This window comes from Juglans regia, chromosome 7, assembly GCF_001411555.2.
Source record: "Juglans regia cultivar Chandler chromosome 7, Walnut 2.0, whole genome shotgun sequence".
In the NCBI taxonomy this organism is placed as follows: Eukaryota; Viridiplantae; Streptophyta; class Magnoliopsida; order Fagales; family Juglandaceae; genus Juglans; species Juglans regia.
Genome location: NC_049907.1, coordinates 2,355,529 through 2,374,466, shown reverse-complemented (window position 1 = coordinate 2,374,466; position 18,938 = coordinate 2,355,529). Strand labels below are relative to the sequence as shown.

Sequence of the window (18,938 nt, the reverse complement as noted above, 5' to 3'; positions counted from 1 at the left end):
TGCATAATATGAGCTTAAATTCATCTATATTGACTGCATATTCATATATTTAGCTAGTTATGAACAATACTTATCTAAATTTGAAGAGCTACTATTCACTCCACAAAACATATTTTAATAATTATTTCTCTCTCCTCCCACTCTCTCTCTCACAAACCTTTCCTCTTCTCCCTCCTTCAACAACATAACAAACATTCACTTGCATATTCATTTTATTATTATAATATATTATATATATATTTTTTATTATTGCATTTGTATTATCAATATCAAATGTATGTAGTGGATTCTAATTGTAAAATATATATAAAAAAAATTGATTTTAGAAAAAAATTAATAATAAATCAATATGGAAGTTTTGCTTGAATGGCACATAGACCAATGCTAATGCTGTTAATGTAACACATCATCCTGCCACTTAGAATAGCCCTGATTTTCAATGAGGTGGGGAGAGCTGAGTTCTTCCCCCATTGACAAAGCTGTGGATTTATACCAAACTCAACTGAGAGGGACAGTACCCTTAGTGGTCCGCCCACTCTTCACAAAACTTAATTGGTAATTAATATGCGTTCTGCATTGGTTTCCTGTGTATAAATTGCTTGTACTTGCCGCTGCTTGGCACACATCATCAGCAAGCGTTTAGATACCCTGTGCACGTTCAAGTTATGGATCAAAACCCCCATAGTCTTTTCTTTGTAACCTTCTTTGGCCTCTTGCTCCTAAGTCCTCGTGTATCCTGTCAACTTGATTACAAATTCTATGCCTCCACTTGTCCGAACCTGACAAAGATTGTTCGATACAGTGTATGGTCAGCCATTGCAAATGATACTAGGATGGCAGCCTCTCTCTTGCGGCTTCACTTCCACGATTGTTTTGTTAATGTATATCTATTAACCTCGTACGTTTAGTTGTTGATCAGTTTCTGTTGGATATGCTAGGGACCAAACAAACACATATTCACTGCTATCCAGTAAAATATTCATAATTAAGAAGGCATAGATAGAAATGATTGTAGAAGTGACATATATAAGAAGTTATTTTACCAAAAAGAAGAGGAAACAGTACCATTAATCAAAATAATTTAGTTAAATGTGGTACAGGCTAGCAGGATAATCAACGGTTTTAATTCCATTTGATCTTCAGAAACTGACTGCAAATATTTTTTTGTACCAAAGGGATGCGACGCGTCAGTTTTGCTCGATGATACCGGCGCAACTAAAGGGGAGAAGAATGCGTTCCCTAATAAAAATTCAGCTAGAGGTTATGAGGTCATTGACACAATAAAGACCAATTTGGAGAAAGCTTGCCCATCCACTGTTTCCTGTGCTGATGTGCTAACTCTTGCAGCAAGAGAGGCTGTTTTTCTTGTAAGGAACCAACTCCTGTGCTTTGTTGAAGTTGTCTCGAAATACCATTCAGATTCTCTAATGTCCATACATGATCTTAATCTGTATCTCATATTCCTTGTCTATATCAATCTTTGTTTATGTTTCCTGTTTTTCTCAGGCTGGAGGATCCTATTGGGATGTACCCTTGGGTCGCCGAGATGGCACAACAGCAAGTGAGAGTGAAGCTAACAACTTGCCAAGCCCCTTTGAGCCCTTAGAAAACATCACTGCAAAGTTCACTTCAAAGGGGCTTGATGTAAAGGATGTAGTCGTGCTATCAGGTTTGCTTCGTACTTGCCAGCCAAAGCAACTTCCCATGCTACATATATAAACTTCGAGTCCTTTTACTTGCCAGCCAGTGTAGGGGACCTATTTTCACACCACTGAAACGACAGACTTTTTATTTGTAAAAGAAGTTTTTATCAAATTCTCTTACAAAATCAAACTCTAACATGAAGGGCCTTGCAAATGTAACTTTTCATGAAGATCATATTGTCATTCTGCTACAATACAACATAAGCTTAAAAGACTGTCACTGATCCATATGCTTTATACAGGTGCACACACTATTGGGTTCGCTCAATGCTTTACATTCAAGTCAAGGCTCTTCAAATTTGCTGATGGTAAACCTGATCCAACACTGGATGCATCCCTCCTACAAACTTTGCAGAGCACATGCCCAGAAGATGATGCTGATTCTGACACCAAATTGTCTCCCTTGGATTCAGTCACTTCGACAAAATTTGATAACATCTATTACAAAAACCTTGTGAACAATTCTGGGCTACTTAAGTCAGACCAAGCTCTTATGGGGGACAATAAAACCGCTTCAATGGTCATTAACTATAGCAAGTTCCCTTATCTTTTCTACAGGGATTTTGCAGCATCAATGGTGAAGATGGCCAGCATAGGTGTGCTTACAGGACAAAGTGGAGAGATTAGAAAAAACTGTAGAGTGGTGAACTAAAAAACCTGTGTGTGTGAAATAAACGATCTTCAAAAGTGTTCTTGGGCTGTAACTAGTAAGATGAAATGCAGGTCTCTAATTTAGAACTCTTGTGACAATGCAGAACTAGAAGTGATCATACACTGATTCACCCACTTCTCATGCCTTCTTTCTTTCTGCTTCGATTATACCGAGTGCGAAAATTTATCATTTGTTTAAAAAACAAAACTGCTGGCCGTGTTGTGAAAATGATGTAACAACAAATGTCAAAATATCATAAAAACATACCTCAAAAGCAATACAAGAACGCAAAGAGACACAGGGGAGGTTTGGATAATGAGTTGAGTTGAGTTGAAATGATATGAGATGATAAGAGAGTTAAAAGATGAATAAAATAAAATTAAAATATAGTTTTAATATTATTTTTCTTTTAAAATTTAAAAAGTAGAATTATTATTTATATTTTGTTTGAAAATTTGAAAAAGTTGTAATGATTATATAAGATGAGTTGAGATAAACTCGTTATCTAATCAAAGCCTAGTGTTGTTTGCACGTTGTTGTGTAGTCAACTTAGCGCAATTCAATTTAGGAAGATTTTTATGTTTGCTTAAAGTCATAACAAAATATCATTAGGCATATGATGCCCACTTTAAACCTTGCTGAAACGACACATCTCAACAAGATCATCATACCTTTCTTATTGCGTCCATCTGGTAAAGCACAAATTGATTGAATTGGCCTTCGTTGACACCATCCCTGTACCGAGTAATATATATAAAACAATATCACACATCCGACTTTTAGAATAGAAAAATGCTATTCTTACTATTCATTTCTACCACTCTATTCTACCGCTGTGATTTCTTATTTTTTTTTACTTAGTGATTAAGGAAATGTTTTTTTTGCCTAGCGGTAGCTGCCAGCGGGAGCTGGGAGCGGTGGACGTAGCAGCTCTCTTTAGAATATAATCCTTTCGGGTCTAACTCCAATGAAATTCCTGAAGGCTTTAAGTAGTTCCCTCAATGTGCCCAATGGAAAATGAGAACAAAGAAATAAACACTGCACATATTTAGATCTTGTTTGGATTGAGAGATGAGATGAAATAATTTTAAATGAGTTTTGTTATAATATTATTTTTTAATATTATTATTATTTTGAGATTTAAAAAAGTTGAATTATTTATTATATTTTATGAAAAAATTTAAAAAAATTGTAATGATGAGATGAGATTACTTCTCAATCCAAATGGAGCCTTAAGCTACAAAAAATTAAGTGATAAATTAGATTTGACAATATAACATTTCTAAAATAGCTCAAAGAAACATAGATGCAAAATTACTATTGGAGATGGTAAAACCCGAGCATCAACCACTGCAAGTTTTTCCCTTACTTCAATTCCAAATTCATCATTTACAAGCGCAATCCCATTGAAATAATTTAGTGTAACCATCTAGCACAAAAGATAACTTGTCAATAAATTACTAACACAAACAAGTCTCTATTTATATTGAATTGATATGCCATCATTAGAAGTTAAATACTACGATTTATCACCAAATTGTTAGACAAATTGAAATTAACTTTTCCTTTTTTTAGACAGTTGACAAGTTACCCTTAAAATGTTAGTTACTTATTTTTCATTTAGTCATGTTTGGATTGAAAACTCATTATTACAATTTAGAATATGTAAAATTGTTGCTAGATTCAGATATGAATTGAGATAGTTTTATATAAATCGAATAAAATATTATTAGAATATTATTTATTACTTGTTAACTCATATCTGTCCAGCAACAATCTTACAAGTCTGTAATATAAAGAAAAACATCTATAAAGAGAAATGCCTAATTCTTAACAATGGAAAAATCTTCCTATGATAAGAAGATAAAAGTCAATAAAAATGAGTGATTCCAAGATCAACATTTTCAAAAAGGCTTCTACGTGCAAAGACTATATTTTCTCCAGCATGTACAAAAGGTTAAACAACAATGCATTAATTAGCTTAGCATGCCCAAACATAGAAGGAAAAAGAAAAGCAAATGTATGATGAAAGTCGTGAAGAACAAACCAATATCAACTGCTGGCTTAAAAGTAGATGGATTTATTAGTTGGATTAAAAACATATAAAATAAAATAAAACCCAACAAAGATCGACCAAGTAGTTGCATTTTAGCATTTTACCAAATTTGCTTCACTTTTATGATTTGATAAAGAAAAATGCTACTCTCACCAACAGTTGAGTTTCGATAGGATCTTGACAATTTTTTTTTAAATTTAGTGATTAATAAAGTAATTTTTAATTTCTTTTTAAAATTATTTAAAAATATGAAAATTTTATTTTACACTTAACAAATCCGTCTCGTACTATACTCGATAAGTGTAGCACCGCTCTTTGATAAATGAACCATCGAAGTAGTAGCTTCAAAAGTCATACTACTTAAATAAATTTGGAGAGATTTCCATCGTTAATAATTCCACGGCAGCCAACAGAATCAACTCTTTTGGAATGTCCCTCTAACCAAGCAGAGCCACGTCGAGATGTCCTCGTTTTCTACTGTTACTCCATCAAATGTGACGGCGTCGATCGTCGAGATACACATACACCCCTTCCACACCATATGAAATAAAAATAGAAAAAGCCAGCGATGCGCACCGCTGCGTATTTTAGCGATAGTTCTTTGAGCTAAAACTTCTAGAGGGAGAGGGAGCAGACTTAAAAAGGCGACATTAGGGTTTTAGCGAGCGAGCGAGCGAGAGAGAGAGAGAGATGGTGAATTCCAACCCCCGGTGCTACTTGGACATAAGCATAGGAGGAGAGCTAGAGGGGAGGGTAGTGGTGGAACTCTACAAGGATGTGGTTCCCAAAACCGCCGAGAATTTCAGGGCTCTCTGTACCGGCGAGAAGGGCATTGGCCCTAACACCGGTGTTCCCCTCCACTACAAGGTCTCTCCTTCCTCTCTCCTTCTCTCTTATTTTCCCATTCAATAATTTTAAACATACGAGTGTGTGTGTATATATATATATATTTATATATTGGAGGAGAATCGCATGCATTGACTTAGTTCGATTTATTTCTTGGACTTATAATTAGTGTTCTATTTAGTTTTGAGCGGACTGTCTCATTTTGCTGCGGTCAATTTGTGCTTACACGTTTTGTCTTTTCAAATGTGCGATATTCGAAGAAAGATTTTTGGCTTATGTGGTTACTAGTTGAGGAACAATTACCTGTGGTATGATTGTGAATGCCTATTGCTAAGTATCTATGGTTATTATTACAAATCGTTATTATCAATTTATGATCCCTGTCAATGGTAGTCTTTTTTAACTTGAAAGTTTATGGTAATAAAAGAAACCTAAGAGTTTTAATTTATTTTCAATTCATGGTCCTTTTCAATGTTACTGTCTTTTTTGACATGAAGATATGGTAATGAGATAAATTGAAGACTTTTTAAGAAAAGTATGCAGTTTCTCATTATTTTAGTTACAAATGCAACTACACTCCACCTACACGATTTAAGACGCTAATCATCTTCCTTTGGTTATTTGCAAAGCACACTACTTCAGTTATTAGCTGTTTTGTAAATGATAGCATGATCTTCATTTCAGGGGGTCTGTTTTCATCGCGTCATCAAAGGTTTTATGATACAAGGTGGAGACATATCGGCTGGGGATGGCACTGGCGGAGAATCTATTTACGGCTTGAAATTTGAGGATGAGAAACTTGACCTCAAACATGAAAGAAAAGGAATGCTATCAATGGCTAACACCGGACCTAACACCAATGGATCCCAGTTCTTCATTACGACGACTCGCACTTCTCATCTAGATGGCAAGCATGTTGTATTTGGGAAGGTAATTAAAGGAATGGGTGTGGTTCGGACTATTGAGCATGTTACTACTAGAGAGGGTGATTATCCCACTCAAGAAGTAGTAATTATGGATTGTGGAGAGATTCCCGAGGGGGAAGATGATGGAATATCTAACTTCTTTAAAGATGGTGATGCTTATGCTGACTGGCCAGCTGACCTTGATGCCAAACCAGATGAAATTTCTTGGTGGATGAGGGCTGTAGATGACATTAAAAGTTTTGGAAATGAGCATTACAAGGTAGTTGGTTAATATTTTTTTTCTGCTCCACATATAGAATTAAATGTTTGTGTGTGTGTGTGCGTATTTTTGTATGCATATATTCTGATGTTAACGTTAAAGTTCCCTGACTTCTCCCACACAGAAGCAAGACTATAAGATGGCTCTCAGAAAATATCGTAAAGCTTTGCGCTACTTGGATGTATGCTGGGAAAAGGAAGACATTGATGAAGGTGAGCTGCACAAGTCTTCCTTGTAATCTCATCTTTTGAAGTAGCTATCTTCCTTGCTCTAGTCCAACTGATGAATTTGCTTTTCTGACTGCAGAGAAAAGTGCATCCTTGCGGAAGACAAAGTCCCAGATATTTACAAATAGTTCTGTAAGTTATATGCAACTTAATGACAGCCCCAACTGCACATTCTCTAGGTTGCAATTCTTTTTCACCGAGCAATCACTGACACACACACACACACACTCTCTCTTTCTCTCTCTCTCTCTCTCTCTCTCTCTCTCTCTCTCCGATTTTTATAGCTTCACAGCCTACAATGGATTTGTGATTGTTTGATTTTATTGTGTTCTTGTTTTTTCTTATTTTTTAGGGTGTTTTTTTTTTTGGGGCATGTACCAAGGGAAGGGTGACGATTTCAGTCATTACCCTTGATCTTGAAATGCCAAAGGGGCTGTAGCCATATTAAATGTCTCAGAGAAGTTAACTGGCCGGTTTTTGAGAGATCTTTTGATCTCCATCAACTATTCTGCTTACCGAACTTCTCATATTTATTTCTAATTTCTTTTCTTATACTTATAAAAAAAGTTATATGCAACTTAATAGAAGTAGCTTGTTCTTCCGTTATAATATAGAAATCAGGCAAAATTGTTATTAGGGTTGAAAAAAAAGCAATGCGGAAATTGCATTAGGCTACATGTACCAAGGGAAGGGTGATGATTTCAGTCAGTACCCTTGATCTTGAAACGCCAAAGCGGCTGTAGCCATATCAAATGTCTCAGAGAAGTTAACTGGCCGGTTTTTTGGGAGATCTTTTGATCTCCATCAACTATTTTGCTTACCGAACTTCTCATATATATTTTTTTAATTTCTTTTCTTATACTTATAAAAAAAATATGCAACTTAATAGAAGTAGCTTGTTCTTCCATTATAATATAGAAATCAGGCAAAATTGTAATTTGGGTTGAAAAAAAAGCAATGCAGAAATTGCATTAGGCCAAAATGGTCGAATTTAATGCTGTGAATTGTTGTGACTAGGGCTGCAAACGGGCCGGTCCGGTCCGGTCCGGCGATGGACCGAAAATTTTCGGTCCATTATTTTTCTGGACCGGACCGGACCGAACACCCAAAGGACCGGGCCGGTCCGGTCCAGTCGGTCCGCCCTCTTTTTTTTTTTTTTAATAATTAATAAAAAAATTTATTTAAAATACTAAATTAAACTAAGTGACTTATTAATGTGGATTATGTAACAAACTCAATAAAAAATATTTTATATGGTCAATGATAATAAATTAGATGAAAATTATATTATTAATTTATATAATTACTATATAATTAACTAATTGATATTATATATTTATTAATTCATAGAATATTAGCAAGTGTTAATAGTATATTTAAAATTTTATATTGTTAATAGTGATAGGTTAAATGAAGATATATATAAAATATTGTTAATTTATAGAATATTAACAAGTATTAATAATATATTTAAAAATTTATATTGTTAATTGTACAATTATTATATATAAAATATATATAAATTTTTTTTTTTTTTTTTAATTTTTCATTCGGTCCGGTCCGGTCCGAAAAAACTGTGGACCGTGGACCGGACCGAATGATTTCGGTCCTCTAAAATATGGACTGGACCGGACCGGTCTAAGTCTCGGTCCGTTCGGTCCGACCGGACCGTTAATCACCCCTAGTTGTGACCTCAAGCCCTAATATGAAGAATTTAATAGGGTTTAGTCCATGAACAATGCAACCCTGCTGAATGAAATGAGTGTGCTGTTTAGGGGATCTGTAGATGGTCTTTGTTGATTTTCACCCTTTTGTTCAGTTTCAGGTTCTAATGAAATTTCAAATTTGATTTGATAAATTGATACTATTGCCTGACTTAAATAACGAGCTAGAGTTTAATCTACATTTTCATATTATTCATTTACTGTTAAAGTTTATTCCTTTTAGAGATCAAGATTGTCATTTTACTTTTTCGTCTTGCGTTAATTTGGTCAAAAGATTTTCCTTTCGATTGCCAATGGATTCACAATTATAAGAACCACAATTTTCCATCTTCGTCTTTGGAGTTTGGGGTGATGATTAGTTCTCTCTCTCTCTATCCTGTGAAGGTGCTAATACGTTGACTGTCTACAATTCTTCTAGATGCTGTAGCCTTTAGATCTATTGTCTTGCCTAATCACATGCACCACACAAAGACTCTAGTGGGGGTGATACCTCATTGTATCAGTTTTTCTCATAGATTAATGTTTATTGTTATTGTTTAGCAATCTCGTTACATTACTAAGGCTCTTTTTTCTCATATATAATTGATTAGGGTTTTGCATGCTTTATTTAGGCTTGTAAATTGAAATTAGGAGATCTAAAAGGAGCATTGTTGGACACAGACTTTGCTATGCGAGATGGGGAAGATAATGTGAAAGCTTTGTTTCGCCAAGGCCAGGTTGGTATTTTCCATTGATTAGGAACTCATTCATCTCCTCTTCTTCCTGTTTTTCTACTATTTTCAATTTGATAGAGACTAAATTGTAGAGTTAACAGAAAGAAAAGCAACGACTGGACTGGGAGAGCAAGTCGCTTAAGTTTCACTAAATTTACATAATGATGTTAAGACAACGATCAGGCCTTGTATCATTATATTGGTTTCAAGATATTAAGGAATTTTGTATACTTCTTGTGTACTTGGGCTTGGCCTATTACATTGTGTTTAATAAAGTTTTTAACTTATCAAAACAAAAAAAATATTAAGGAATTGGATTTTTGTCAACTGTCGGTTAGAATGATACCTATTGTTATGTTCGACATGGGTTTAAGCTTGAGCTTTTAAGGGCCAAAGTTTGATATGCTGGCAGCGATTACACGATTTTTTTTTTTCTTGATGGAAATTATTGAAGTTTTGAATTCGTTTTTGTAGTCATAGTATATCATAATTCAATGAAACTCCTTCCATTAAAGAACTTAAATGATTGAAAAATTTTAACTAGGTTGCTTGATTTTGTTAATTTGTGAAGTGATTTAATATATATGTATGGTGGTGTCACTAATGCCAGGCACATATGGCGTTAAATGACATAGACTCTGCAGTTGAAAGCTTCAGGAAGGCATTAGAATTGGAGCCAAATGATGGTTAGTGACTTTAATGGTTGGTAATAATGTCTTTAATGTGATAAATTCTTCCAGCAATGATGCCCCCTTCCCCTTCTCCTTCTCTTGTGTTCATATGAGTTTGCTAATTTTTTGGGTGTTTTCTGGGAAAGGTGGGGGGGAGTGTGTTTCAGAGAATTCTTATGTCATTCTGGTGCCCTTATGATATGTTTCTGTTGCTTTTGCCTTCATGGAAAAGAATGTAAGAGAAATGAAAACTAATTCTTCTCTGCCTGTCAAATACAAACTCACACAATCAGATCCTGAAAACGAGCAGATTTTTGTGTTTTAAAAGTTTAAGTTTAAGTGAAGTAGATCGTTTCACTAAACAAGTTGCATTCCACATGAACATTGGAAGTCTGTTAACTCGGTCCCTTTTATTTTAACTATTTGAGTCATTGAATATCATTAGAAGTGCTTATTAAAAGAAAGAATACTGTTAGAAATGGTAGTCTTGACTGTATATCATGTTTTCCTTTGTGCAGGAAGCATAAAGAAAGAGCTTGCTGCTGCAAGGAAGAAGGTCGATGAACCTCCCATTTTATATTGTTTTGATATGACTTCTTTTCCTGATGTCGTCTTCTTTTATTTTATTTTACATGGTTCTAACATTTCATTACGGTTACAGATTGCTGATAGACATGATCAGGAAAAAAAGGCCTACTCTAAAATGTTTCAGTAGAGTTCTGGCATTCTTCTAGTATGCGAAACACATTTTGGTGAGATTTGCTTTCCGTTTTTTCTAATTTTGCAAGTAACATTCCATTCGTTTTATGAGTACAAATCTGCCTACTCTCCGGAAATACTGATTTCTATTTTATGGGCATTTGTTAGGTTATATGGTTGGCTGGTTCAGGCTTTTTGTTTGCAGACTCAAATTGGCTTCATCAGGTACAGATTTTTGGCCTCTTGTTCAATGATTATAGTTTCATTATAAGGGCCATCTTAAGGGAATGATATTAAGACTTCTCAGGAGAAAATTTTCCTTTACCTATTTTCATTTCTCTCCTTACAACCAATCGCATCAAGGTATTTTGTACAACCAAGATGATGGTTTTATTTCGTTGACAGTGAGATTTCGGTGAGCTTGGAGTTGTAGGGGTGACCAAACTGGGGTTTCCAAAAAGCCAGCGATTGGCCCAAGTGGTGAAGGCCTTGGTCTTGGGGTATCACTCACTTCAAAGTCCAAGGTTCAACACCTCATGGGTGCTAACAATCCTTTAGGGCCACACCACCTGGTGAAAAATCAGTGATTTAACCAGTTTGGTGTAGAGAAACTTCCAAGGGTGCGGGACCAAGGTTTACTTTGCAGGGATGGGTCCGAAGGGCCCTGCCTTGGAGAGGTTTTCTGACATAAAAAAAAAATGGGGTTTCTGAAACATTTACTGGTTGAATTGAAGGTGTTTTCATTTTCTATGGAAGGAAGTTCACTCCTCATCATTGAGAGAAGTTGGAAGGTCATGAATAAGATGAGATTGGGACTGTCCACGGTGCAGTGGCTTGCCAAAGCAATCGAGGACTGTTTGAAGGGTGCAACAAAGGATTTTTATACCACGGTAGGTGAAGGGAACCGCAATTTCATTGCACAAAGGTGCTCTAACACTCGTGGTTGGTACATGGCAATAGTGGAATATGGTGGTGGTAGCAGGCGCAATTTCAACTTTGTACTAGAGGAGGTGGAAGGGAAGGGATGGAGGAGGAGGATGATGGAGGCGCTGTGGGATTTCGTTAACGAAGGAAGAGGATTGAACGATAATAGGGGTAGAGTATCCATGGTGGCGGTGCCTCAGCAACAACATTGCTCCTATAGGGAGGCTCTAGTGGCATCATTGAAGCTGGCGCAACCCAGTGATAAGGGTGGAGGTAGCGGTGCCAAGGAAGTTCCGAGAGGAGTCTCTATAAGTTTGGGTAATGGACAGGGGTATAGCGATCCTGTACAAGGACAAGCACTGTGAAGAGGAAGGGTGGTTGTGGCAGGCCAACTGTCGGCTTGGCAGAGGGGAACCCACTACGACAGCCGACTCTTTCCTTGCAAGGAGTTAACATAAGATACCAATGAGGAGCAGAGAGGAAGAGCAGTTGGTCCTCATGGGGGAATCTCCTCCGGCCGATTAGCCTATGGTGGAGCCGATGATTCTACCTGTGGATACCTTAATTTCTGTCATGTTGGCTAACTGTGATCCTACATTGGGTGGACAAAATGAGCCAATGGAAGGCACAAAGGGCATGGAAGTGGAAATAGCGATGGTTGATGGTGTTGGGGAAGTCAACGTGGAAACATTATAGTCGATAGATCCTCTGTGTGAAATTAATGATTTGAACTGTAGGTCTCCTTCTACTGAGGAGGCAGATTGGTTGGTGGCATCGAAGTGGGCACCAAAGGAAGGGACAAAGATGGATGGGGAGTCGATACCGTTGAAGTCTATACCTCCTTGGCAGAATATTGTTTCGGACTAGGTTATGGATAAGGTGCAGGAAATACAGCATTGTGTGGGCATCGAGTGTAAAGGTTTTGAAGAACAATTTATGGCTTTTTTAACAACCATTAAATTTGGAAACAACCAAACTAAGAAATCCGGTGCAAAAAAAAAAGCGGGAACTCAAGAGATTGACGTGGTCTATCAATTATGAGGGTATCTCAAGTCAAGAAAGACCAAGAGGGAGGGGGTCGACTTTATCTCCATGAAGCTTAAGATTATATCATGGAATGTCTGAGGGCTTAACAACATAAATAAGTGCCTGCGGATAAAAAAACTTGCTCTGAGAGTGGAAGGCGGATATTGTGTTTGCAGGAAGTCATGACAGAATATATACCACAAAGCATGGTTAGAAGCTTGTGGAATTGTCCATATGTAGATTGGGTCTTTTTGGCTTTGACTGGAGCATCAGGTGGAGTACTAGTCATGTGGGATAGAAGGGTGGTGACAAAAATAGAGGAGTATATTGGGGAGTACTAGTGGCTGTTTCATTTCAAAATGTGGAGGATAACTTTAGAGGGGTTTTCGCTGGAATATATGGGTCGACAGTGGAAAACAGAAGAACCCTTCTTTGCAAGGAGTTGGCTGGGTTATACAGCTGGTGAGGCTTGTCGTGGTGCATTTGTAACGCCCCAATAGAAGATCCAAATCATATGACCTGTACTCTAAAAAGAATAGTCATTGATACAATTGGAGCCCCATTGGAATCTTATAAAGAATAAAAACTTTTCATTCCCAAGCAATGTGAGATCCCATACTCCACCTACCTTTATCTTTATCATATGGGGATATCACAATCTCTCCTTAAATTCTCGACATCCTCGTTGGGCCAGTTCATCGTAGGTGGCAGGCTCAAGTCCCATATTTCTAGTTGGGATGAACTCTTATACCATTTAAGTACCTACCAAGACAACTCTTACCACACTTTGATAGCAACCGACTTCGTCTCCCAAATCCATGCACTCACTTATTCTCTTAAATACTCTCTTTCATTCTCAGCTGCAGCCAATAATCTTAAATTTGAAAAGAATCATTTTTTAAAGTGTTGAACCTATAAACTCAAATCTGGTAATAATGAATTGCCCAAACATCTGCAGAGTCTAATCTTAAATCTGAAAATAATTATACCTTAAGGTCTGCAAAATCTAGAGCCTTGAATTTCAGCCCAACTCATTATTAAAGCCTGGGGATCTAAAGTTTAAAATCTTATAAAAATCATTCTCCTAAAGTCTGTAGAATGTAAAATTTCAATCTCAAAAGGAATCATTTCTTAAAATCTAAAGAATCCAAATCTTAAACCTTATCAGGGTTGCTTCTTAAAGTCATATTTGTAAAGTCTAACTTCATATTTTCTTAAAACTCATTCAATAAAGTCTACGAAATTACTTATAAAAAAAAAAAAAAAAAGTTTACAAAATTGGAAATCTTATGGCCTTGTTTGTTTTCACAACCATTTTCATCTCATCTCATCTCATCTCATCATATCATTACAATTTTTTCAAATTTTCACTCAAAATAAAATAAACGATTCAAACTTTTTTAAATCTTAAAATAAAAGTAATATTAAAAAAATATATTTTAATAATATTTTATTCAACTTTCAACTTTTATCTCAACTCAACTCATCTCATCTTATCTTAAAAAACAAACGAGACCTAATCTCATCAAAATCATTTTGTAAAATCTAAAGAATGGGCCTACAACATCTAAAGCATCATTGTCATGAAATTAGTTAAAAATCTGCAAAATCTTAACAACTCTAGTTTCATAGGACACATTCCCTAAAGTCTGCAGATTCTAAAACCTTATATACCAACAAAATAATCTAAATCATCTCTTACAGTCTGCAGAATTCTAAACATCAAATCTGAAATTATTTCCTAAAGCCCACTGATATCCAAAACCTCATATATTATAGACTGCAGAACCTCAAACCTGGCTTTCGATCAAGCTTATTTATACCTTCAAAATCTAAACTTTAAATCTTATCAAAATCATTTCCTACAGTCCACAAAATAAGCCCATTGGGTCTAAAACCTTCAATGTCATGAAATCAGTTCTTAAAATCTACAAAACCTAAACCTCAAATCTCATCAAAATCATTTTTAAAGTATGCAAAATCTCTAAACCTCAGATTTCCAAAGACTCCATCCGTAAAGTCTGCAAAACCTCAAACTTTAGATTTCCAAAAACTCAACTCATAAAGTCTGCAGAATCTCAAACCTGTCTCTGATAGCATTTGTAACGTCCTAATGGAAGACCCAAACCATATGACCTATACTTCGAAAGGACTAGTCAATGATACAATTGAAGCCCCATTGTAATCTTATAAAGAGCAAGAACTTCTATTTCCCAAGCAAAGTGGGATTCCATACACCACCTATCCTTATCCTTATCATATGGGGGTATCACACCATTGGTGGGGTTTTAATTTTGTGCTATTCCCAAGTGAAAGATCAGGAGACAATAGGTTGTGATCAGCCATGGTGAATTTTTTGTATTGTATTTTTGAGTTGGGCTTGGTCGATCTTCCTCTTATGGGTGGTACCTTCACATGGTCCAATAATCAATCGTGGTCGAGATTAGACAGATTTTGTCTCCCCGGAATGGGAAATTCATTACTCGGTGGTATGTAAAAAACAATTGCCTCGCCTTTGTTCTAATCATTTCCCTATTTTGTTAGATTGTGAGGGAATTCAAGGAGGAAGATACTTTAAATTTGAGAATATGTGGTTAAAGACGAAAGGTTTTGTGGAACGGGTTAGACAATGGTGGTCCTCCTACCAGATCCATGGCACTCCTAGTTTCATTCTTGCAAGTTGAAAGTTCTGAGAAAAGATTTAAAACTTTGGAATGTGTAGGTTTTTGGTGATGTAGGCAATCGCAAGAAGTCACTATTGGAGGAGCTTCATGAGCTTGAAAGGTATCGGGAGAGACAACCAACTTCATTGGAGGAACTTGTTCGGAAGACAACTGGTCTTAGAACTAGAAAGGGTAACCCTATTGGAGGAGATTTTTTGGCGGCAGAAATCACGGGCTTTGTGGCTGAAAGAAGGTGATCGTAGCATGAAAGTTCTTTCATATAGTGGCAAACTCTCATAGGCAAACCAATGCCATTGAGATGCTGAATATTGATGGAACTGTTCGTACGGAGATCCCAGTGATCCAGGATCATGTGGCTGGTTATTTTGAGTAGTTACTTACCAAACCTGAGGGATGGAGGCTGAAGATTGATCGGCTAGCTTTTGAGTCCATTGAACAGCAGCATGTCACCTGATTGGAGAGGCCATTTGAGGAGGCTGAGGTTCATTAAGTGGTAAAAAAGATGGTAAAAGATAAAGCACCAGGGCATGATGACTTTTCTTTGGGCTTCTTCCAAACCTGCTGGGAAGTGATGAAGGAGGATTTAATGAAGGTATTTCATGAATTCTTTTTGGTAGGGAAATTTGAGGAAAACCTCAATGCCACTTTTATTGCACTTATTCTCAAGAAGAATGGGGCATCGAAGGTTAGGGATTACAGTCCCATTAGCCTTGTGAATGGGGTATATAAGATTAGAGAATGATTTGTACAAGCCCCAAATAGACAAGCCCCATACAAGCCTTTGTAAAAAAGTGGATCCCACCTTAAAAAGTGTAAAAAAAACTATTATTTATTAGTGGGACCCATTGTTTTACAAAAAGCTTGTATGAGGCTTGTCTATTTAGGGCTTATATCTAGCATTACTCATAAGATTATATTTAAGGTGCTCGCAAACTGACTGAGTAGAGTTTTGGGGTGGATCATTACGAAACCGCAAAATGCATCTGTATGGGGAAGATAGATAATGGATTCAATTCTTATAGTTAATGAATGCCTTGATAGTTGAATAAAAGCGGGTAATCTAGGTCTCTTGTGTAAGTTAGAAGTAGAGAAGGCTTACGATTATGTCAACAAGAACTTTTTGTAGTACTTGTTGGGGAGATGTGGTGTTGGGGAGAGATGGTGTAGATGGTGCATATTGATGGCGAAGTTCTCAGTTTTGGTGAATGGCTGTTCAATTGACTTTTAAACAGTTCTCGAGACTTAAGGTAAGGGGATCGCTTGTCCCTACTTCTCTTTGTCATAGTTATGGAGGCACTTAGCAAAATGATGCCAACGATTGTTAACAATGGCTTCTTGACTAGTTTCTTGGTTGGTGATACACATCGAGTTACTATCCACATGTCCCATTTATTGTTTGTGGATGATCCACTTATTTTTTGCGAGGTAGATCTAAACCAGATTCAGGCACTAAGGACAATCCTACCTTTCTTTGAGACATTCATTGGGTTGAAAGTGAATTTATCCAAGTTAGAACTAGTCCCCGTTGGCAATGTTCGTAATATCCAGTCACTGGCTAACACTCTTGGTTGTAAGGTCTCTTCATTCCCTATGAATTATCTTGGGCTTCCTTTGGGGGCCAACTCTTGGGCTAAAAAAACTATTTGGGATGCAGTGATTGAGAAGATTGAACAAAGGCTGACAGGTTGGAAGCAGTTGTATTTGTCAAAAGGTGGTATAATTACTCTAATCAAAAGTACTCTCTCCACTCCACCTACCTTTTTTTTTTTTTAATCATTGTTCCCAATCCCTGCAAGTGTGGCAGCACGCATTGAGAAATTGTATCGTGACTCTCTTTGGAGCGGATTTGGGGATGAGTTTAAATTTCATTTGGTTAAGTGGAGCACGAGATGCTCTCCAATCTCTTCTGGTGGCTTGGGAGTAAGAAACCTGAGATTGTTCAACCGGGCTTTACTTGGAAAATGGCTCTAGCGCTATAATACCGAACTTGAAGCTCTATGGAAGTTGGTGATTGATTTTAGATAAAGAGGCCTATGGGGTGAGGAGGGTGTTATAAGGAGGTGAGCAGGATGTATGGTATGGGTTTATGGAAGCATATCAAGTGAGGGTGGGGGGCCCTTGCTCGTCATACTAGAATTGTGATGGGAGATGGCTCAAGAATTAAGTTCTGGCATGACATATGGTGTCGTGACAGAGCTCTCAAGGACTTATTCCCTGAAGTGTTCATGATTGCACGTGAGAAAGAATCTTCAGTGGCCGAACTCATGGAAAGGGTTGGGGATTTATTCCAGTGGAATGTGAGCTTCATTAGGGCGGCCCAAGATTGGGAAGTGAGCAACTTTGAGATTTTCTTCCAGCTTTTATACTCCATGAGACCGAGCACTTAAGGAGTTGTTACTTTGAGGTGGACACCTACCAGGTAAGGTACATTTTCAGTTTGCTCTTTCTATAAGGCCCTCACACATTTGCAAATCAATCACTTTTCGTGGAGACAAAATTTGGAGAAATAAGGCCCCCTCGAGGGCGGCTTTTTTTGCCTGGACAGTGGCTTTGGGAAAGATTCTGACAACAGATAACCTACAGAAATGTGGGGTGATTGTCGTAGAATGGTGCTGTATGTGTAAACAAAGTGGGGAGACGGTGGACCATCTCTTACTATATTGCGAGATTGCTAGAGTACTTTGGGTCGATGTATTCAGCAGGGCAGAACTACCCTGGGTTATGCCTGCTACAGTGGCTGAGCTTTTGGCATGTTGGGTGAATCTCAGCGGTATCCCACAAATTTCAGCAGTGTGGAAAATGATTCCTATATGTCTTCTATGGTGCATTTGGAAGGAATGAAATGACAGGACATTTTAAGACAAGGAGTGTTCTATGGAGGAGATCAGATTATTATTTGTTAGAACTCTTTTTCTTTGGGCCAAAGCGGTAGATTTTAATGGCCTTGATATTCATGAGTTTCTTGTTTCTCTTTCTCCGTCCTAAATAGGTTTTATCTCATGTATACCTCCTGTATACTTAGGCTATGCCTACTCTTATTAATAATAATTTAATCTCTTACCTATAAAAAAAAAAGGGAATGATATTAGGGCTCTCTCTCTCTCTCTCTCTAGACAATAAAATGTAGCTTGGCAATGGTTTTGATGCCTGGAATAATGAGATTTAGCCATTTCTCATAACAGGAATCCTTCCAGGTAGAAATGTTTCGTATACTTGGGTTATGAAGTTGGTTTACTGATAATAAACAAGAGAAAGAAATTATTTGCACTTATTCTCTTCTCTCATCTCTTGATAAGGTTTGTTCTATTTCAGGCTTTGTTGGTGGGCATGAATTGGCTGACAGATCTTTTCAGGAGACAATTGAGAAACTCTAGCTTGAACCAATTTTGATTATGTCAAACTAGGCTTATGGCACTTTATTGCCGGCTGGAACTCTTTATACAGTACTCATCTGATCATCGAAACAATCTTGTTATTTTTCTTGAAATAAAAATTCTTATTTTATGTAAAATTGAAGCTTTCTTCTTAAGTGGCCTTTTATTGTTATTACTTTTTGATCTTCTGAACTGTTGTGGTGGCTTTCCATGATTGGAGGGAGCATGTGGCTTGGCCTGAGCTTTGGTGAAAGCATTCTGTCTGTTGTCGACTGAGCCTCCCACTTTAATAATTGGATTTTGTTTTTCTGCCTCCTGTTTTGTGAATCCAGCTCCCAATTTATTTTTACCTTTAAGTCTTCCCCTCTGCAGTTTGCTATCAGGGTTTGAATCTTTTAGTCTTGTCAAAGCTAAATTTTGGCTTGCCTGAGCAACAAGCTTCTGTTCCGTGGAC

General features: G+C 37.0%; 2 protein-coding genes and 2 non-coding genes across 4 annotated transcripts; all 4 read left to right on the top strand.

The window, feature by feature from the left end:
* The first annotated feature begins 429 nt into the window (after positions 1-429).
* Positions 430-2,489, top strand: LOC108979790 (peroxidase 10-like). The gene is made up of 4 exons (XM_018950552.2): positions 430-881; positions 1,176-1,367; positions 1,507-1,669; positions 1,946-2,489. The coding sequence occupies exons 1-4, from the start codon at positions 666-668 to the stop codon at positions 2,353-2,355; spliced, it is 981 nt and encodes a 326-aa protein (XP_018806097.1). The 5' UTR covers positions 430-665; the 3' UTR covers positions 2,356-2,489.
* Positions 2,490-4,966: 2,477 nt separating this feature from the next.
* On the top strand, positions 4,967-18,672 carry LOC108979794 (peptidyl-prolyl cis-trans isomerase CYP40-like). The gene is made up of 10 exons (XM_035692135.1): positions 4,967-5,278; positions 5,942-6,442; positions 6,567-6,654; positions 6,749-6,801; positions 9,005-9,109; positions 9,717-9,792; positions 10,296-10,333; positions 10,439-10,529; positions 10,645-10,701; positions 18,423-18,672. Exons 1-8 carry the CDS (start codon positions 5,102-5,104, stop codon positions 10,490-10,492), a joined length of 1,092 nt encoding a protein of 363 aa, XP_035548028.1. The 5' UTR covers positions 4,967-5,101; the 3' UTR covers positions 10,493-10,529; positions 10,645-10,701; positions 18,423-18,672.
* Positions 7,100-7,201, top strand: LOC118349106. The gene has a single exon (XR_004802098.1). It is a non-coding gene; the product is annotated as a small nucleolar RNA snoR109 (small nucleolar RNA).
* Positions 7,404-7,506, top strand: LOC118349107. Its single transcript, XR_004802099.1, has one exon. It is a non-coding gene; the product is annotated as a small nucleolar RNA snoR109 (small nucleolar RNA).
* Positions 18,673-18,938: the final 266 nt, after the last annotated feature.

What these genes read in the sequence shown, in the direction of transcription:
- LOC108979794 (XM_035692135.1), top strand. Translation starts at nt 5,102, where the DNA reads ATGGTGAATTCCAACCCCCGGTGCTACTTGGACATAAGCATAGGAGGA. An exon ending in CTTTGTTTCGCCAAGGCCAG is followed by an intron (nt 9,110 to 9,716) that starts GTTGGTATTTTC and finishes CACTAATGCCAG; the next exon opens with GCACATATGGCGTTAAATGA. An exon ending in AGAATTGGAGCCAAATGATG is followed by an intron (nt 9,793 to 10,295) that starts GTTAGTGACTTT and finishes TCCTTTGTGCAG; the next exon opens with GAAGCATAAAGAAAGAGCTT.
- LOC108979790 (XM_018950552.2), top strand. Translation starts at nt 666, where the DNA reads ATGGATCAAAACCCCCATAGTCTTTTCTTTGTAACCTTCTTTGGCCTC. An exon ending in CAAGAGAGGCTGTTTTTCTT is followed by an intron (nt 1,368 to 1,506) that starts GTAAGGAACCAA and finishes TGTTTTTCTCAG; the next exon opens with GCTGGAGGATCCTATTGGGA. An exon ending in GGATGTAGTCGTGCTATCAG is followed by an intron (nt 1,670 to 1,945) that starts GTTTGCTTCGTA and finishes TGCTTTATACAG; the next exon opens with GTGCACACACTATTGGGTTC.